The 3,721-nt window shown below is 37.3% G+C and overlaps 1 protein-coding gene across 1 annotated transcript; it reads left to right on the top strand.

Moving 5' to 3' along the window:
* Positions 1-2,903: 2,903 nt before the first annotated feature.
* On the top strand, positions 2,904-3,487 carry F5891DRAFT_987733 (uncharacterized protein; the record flags this gene model as incomplete). Its single annotated transcript, XM_041377934.1, has 4 exons — positions 2,904-3,136; positions 3,207-3,359; positions 3,383-3,416; positions 3,470-3,487. The coding sequence occupies 4 exons, from the start codon at positions 2,904-2,906 to the stop codon at positions 3,485-3,487; spliced, it is 438 nt and encodes a 145-aa protein (XP_041217208.1).
* Between the last annotated feature and the right edge of the window lie 234 nt (positions 3,488-3,721).

Genomic DNA, 3,721 nt, shown 5'->3' with positions numbered 1-3,721 from the left:
TGCTGCTATTGATTGCTTAGACTTTGGTCGGCAGTCTTGTCTTCACCGGCACTATCTTGTCTTCCACTGGCAGTATTCTGCATCCACCACCAGCATTGTCTTCAACCCCCAGCATTGTTTTCCACAGCTAGAACTGTCTCCCACAACCAGCATTGTCTTACACGGTCAGTATTGTCTTAAACCGCCAGGATTATCTTCAAATGTCAGAACCATCTTAAACCTTCTGACACTTGCTGATTCTTTTGACACTATTACTAACATTCAGATTTTGTTAAAGCCTGTGCTGTTGGCATTTGTGGGTAAGTACATTCATTATATTTCATCACCCTATCTTGGCTGACATCCAGCCTTCTAACCAGTCTGTTTACTTCACTCAAAACTCCTCTCATCTTTCTATGGTTTATTATTATGAGCCATAGATAGTAGCTATTGGAATATAATAATCAAGAAGTTGACGGAAGAACCAAGAAGAAAAGTCAGACTGGATATCTGTATAGTTTTGGAAACTACAACCACTTGGCTGAACACAACCCTGACGGGCTTGTAAGCAAGCTGACCATGAGCATATGTAAAGATGTGGTTTCATAAAAAAAAATGAAATTTATCATTGGTAGGTTTCAAACCTGTATGGTCCAAGAGAAACAGATTTTGACTCTGATGATCACTTGACAATTTCATCTTTAGCAGGTTTTGAACCCACACAGACAGATTTGGATTCTGTCACACCAGCTTCTTGGCTAAGAATGGTTAGAAGCATCTTTAAAGAAAACATTCAGAAGTGAATTTGCAAGGCAAGTCCACTGTTCTCTGTCACTCACAATGTTTTCCCTCAGCTGAACAGATGAATTAAATATAGATATAGACTGCAATACAGCACTTTCAAAAGCAAGAGGAGAGCAACTTGATGATGAAAGGGTCTCAAACACAGTGCACCTCAACCTTATACATGAGCAAATAGTGGTCAGATGGCTCTTTTGAATATTTGCCTTGAATCTCAGCCTTTACAGATGTGTATTTCTTCCTCATTACCCAGGTCATTGAGACCAAACTTGAAAATTTCATGTGTAATCTGCTCTTCTTCTTCAACCAAGTCGAGAAAGACCTTTGGAGAGAATTAAATTGCTCTTGTGCTTATCATTCAGAGTTTGCATCAAGACTTTGGTCATATATTGAACTTTGCATCAAGGATAAAAGAATAAACAGTGACCATGCTGTTGAAAGAAATGACAAAATGCAGATGAACGTGCCTTGAGGATTCACTTCTGAATGAGTTCATTACAAGTGCATCTCACTGGTCTTAGTAAAGTAGTTGATGCGATGGGATCTAAATCTGTCTGTGTGGGTTCAAAACCTACCAAGGATCATATTGCCAAGTGATGATCAGAGTCAAAATCTGTTTCTCTTGGAATGTGTGAGTTTAAAACCTGCCAATGATAACATTTTTATTCTATGAAATCGCACCTTGACATTTCCTCATGACTGTCAGAACACACCTCGACATCGACTCATGTGTACTTTTCTGAGAGCTTCATATCACTGGTCTTAGCCAAGTAGATGTTGCAACAGAGTCAAAATCTGTTTCTTTCAAACTATGCAGGTTCAAAACCTGCTTGCAAAATATTTTGCAGTGTATAGATTCTCAGAGACCCAAGTGCAAGAAAATAGGGATAGTTGGACATTTTGAAGTATTCATTAAAGTGATATTATTCGTGTCTGTTTTATCATTTTTGATGCAGCCCAGGTGTTACTGCTTTGTACTAGTTTTGCAGCAGGATGTAGTGAGAATGCTTTTCTTGCATCTATACATTGTGGTCTGTAGCTGGGTGTACCCTTCAGCATGACATGAAAATAAAATGATGAAAATATACTAGCAGTATTGGAACAGACAATAGATGGACATATAATGTAGGGCCCGCACAAAAATGCAGTGCTTGATATGGGACAGGGTGTGATTTCATAAAATAAAAATGTCATCATTGGCAGGTTTCAAACTCTTTGACAGGTTTTGAACCTGCACAGACAGATTTGGATTCTGTCATATTAACTGCTTGGCTAAGTCCAGTTAGATGTGCTTCTAATAAATCCATTCAGAAGTGAATCCCCAAGGTACATTTGTCCTGCATTTTGTCAGTTTTAACATTAATTTCTAACATCCCCCTTGAGCCCAACCATATGCAATTCTTTCATTGTCAGTTGTCACTCAACCCGCCAATGATGATATTTTTATTCTATGAAATTAAACCCTGATATTTCCTCATGGATAGTTTTCTTTAAAACCCATTATAAATGCTCTTTTCCACATCATTACCACAATATATTTCAAAATATGTTTCAATCAAAGCCTATAGGTTTGCAATCAGTCCTCGTTCAGGAGTTATAAAAGTCAAAATCTGATTTTCCTGGACTGAGCAGGTCAAAAACATGTATTGCTCAGCATATTTCAAGCATGCACGGTCCAAGAGAAACAGACTTTAATTCTGTTGTAACAACCACTTGGCTAAGACTGGTTATAATGAATTTTTGAGACAACCATCCATGAGCAATTGTTTGAGGTATATTTCAATGAACAACAAAAAATGCAATTATATAGGTTTCAAACCTGCTTAGTCCAGGATAATAAGATTTTGAATCTATTATGACAATAACATGGCTAAGACCATTTAAGATGAGTTTGTCGAAATCTGTTTCTCTTTGAATTGTGCAGGTTTGAAACCTGCCAATGATAATATTTTTATTCTATGAAATCACACCTTGACATTTCCTTGTGAAGAGTTTTCTCAAAAACTCATCTTAAATGGTCTTAGCCATGTTATTATCATAACATCCTGTGCAACACTTAGAAACTACTAGTACTTCCCATTATGCAGCTTACCTTTTCAGCCACAGCCAAACAAGTTATTAAAATGACTGGGAAGGCCAAAGCTGCTCTAGAAGAGCAGACTATCAGAACTTTGTTGAAGAAGCATAATAACAACAGCAGTGGAGATAGTGGGAATATAAACCTAAAAAAGGCCAAAAAAACCCTACTGCCTAATAACACTCCCACTAATAGTGTAGGATCTATGGATGAAGATGAGATGGCAGAAGATGAGCTCTGTATTTGCAATAACCTCAATGCAAATATCATATTAATCAAGTACAAAACAGAACACCTTATGAGAGATTTGAACTCACCAGTCTATGCATTTTTTGATCCAACACCACAGATTATTGAAATGGATGGCCACTGTGCTTATTATTTCAAGTGCCAATGACAAAGAGAAAGTTATGTACTCCAACCATCAACATTCAAGGATGATGGACGAGGCATATAATGAAGACAGATTTGTTGATGAGGCTGAGTTGTTGGATGAGACTGAGTGTGTTGCATCACACTGAACAGAGAGATTCAACCAGTCAAGTTAGTGCTTGTCAAGGTAAGTGCATGCAAGAAAAGAAAACTCACCATTGAATTCAATTGATTCCTCAGGTGCACAAGCTTGCATGAAAAAACAAAAACAAAACAAAAAAAAGATCAATGTCTGAGATACTGTCTGTGAGCAAATATGAAAGCCACGTGCCTCTAGAAAAAATGTAATGTTCAACAAGTTTTGAACTTGTTGCACTGCAATAGAAACAGATTTTGACTCTGTTATGACAGCCACATGGTTAAACATGACTTTGATCATCTTGCAAACAAACTGACCATAAGCAAATTTCAAGATGTGTTTTCATGGAAAAT

The sequence above is a fragment of the Suillus fuscotomentosus genome, assembly GCF_016647785.1.
Source record: "Suillus fuscotomentosus strain FC203 chromosome Unknown F5891scaffold_176, whole genome shotgun sequence".
NCBI classification, from domain to species: domain Eukaryota; kingdom Fungi; phylum Basidiomycota; class Agaricomycetes; order Boletales; family Suillaceae; genus Suillus; species Suillus fuscotomentosus.
This window is presented reverse-complemented; position numbering and strand designations above follow the sequence as displayed.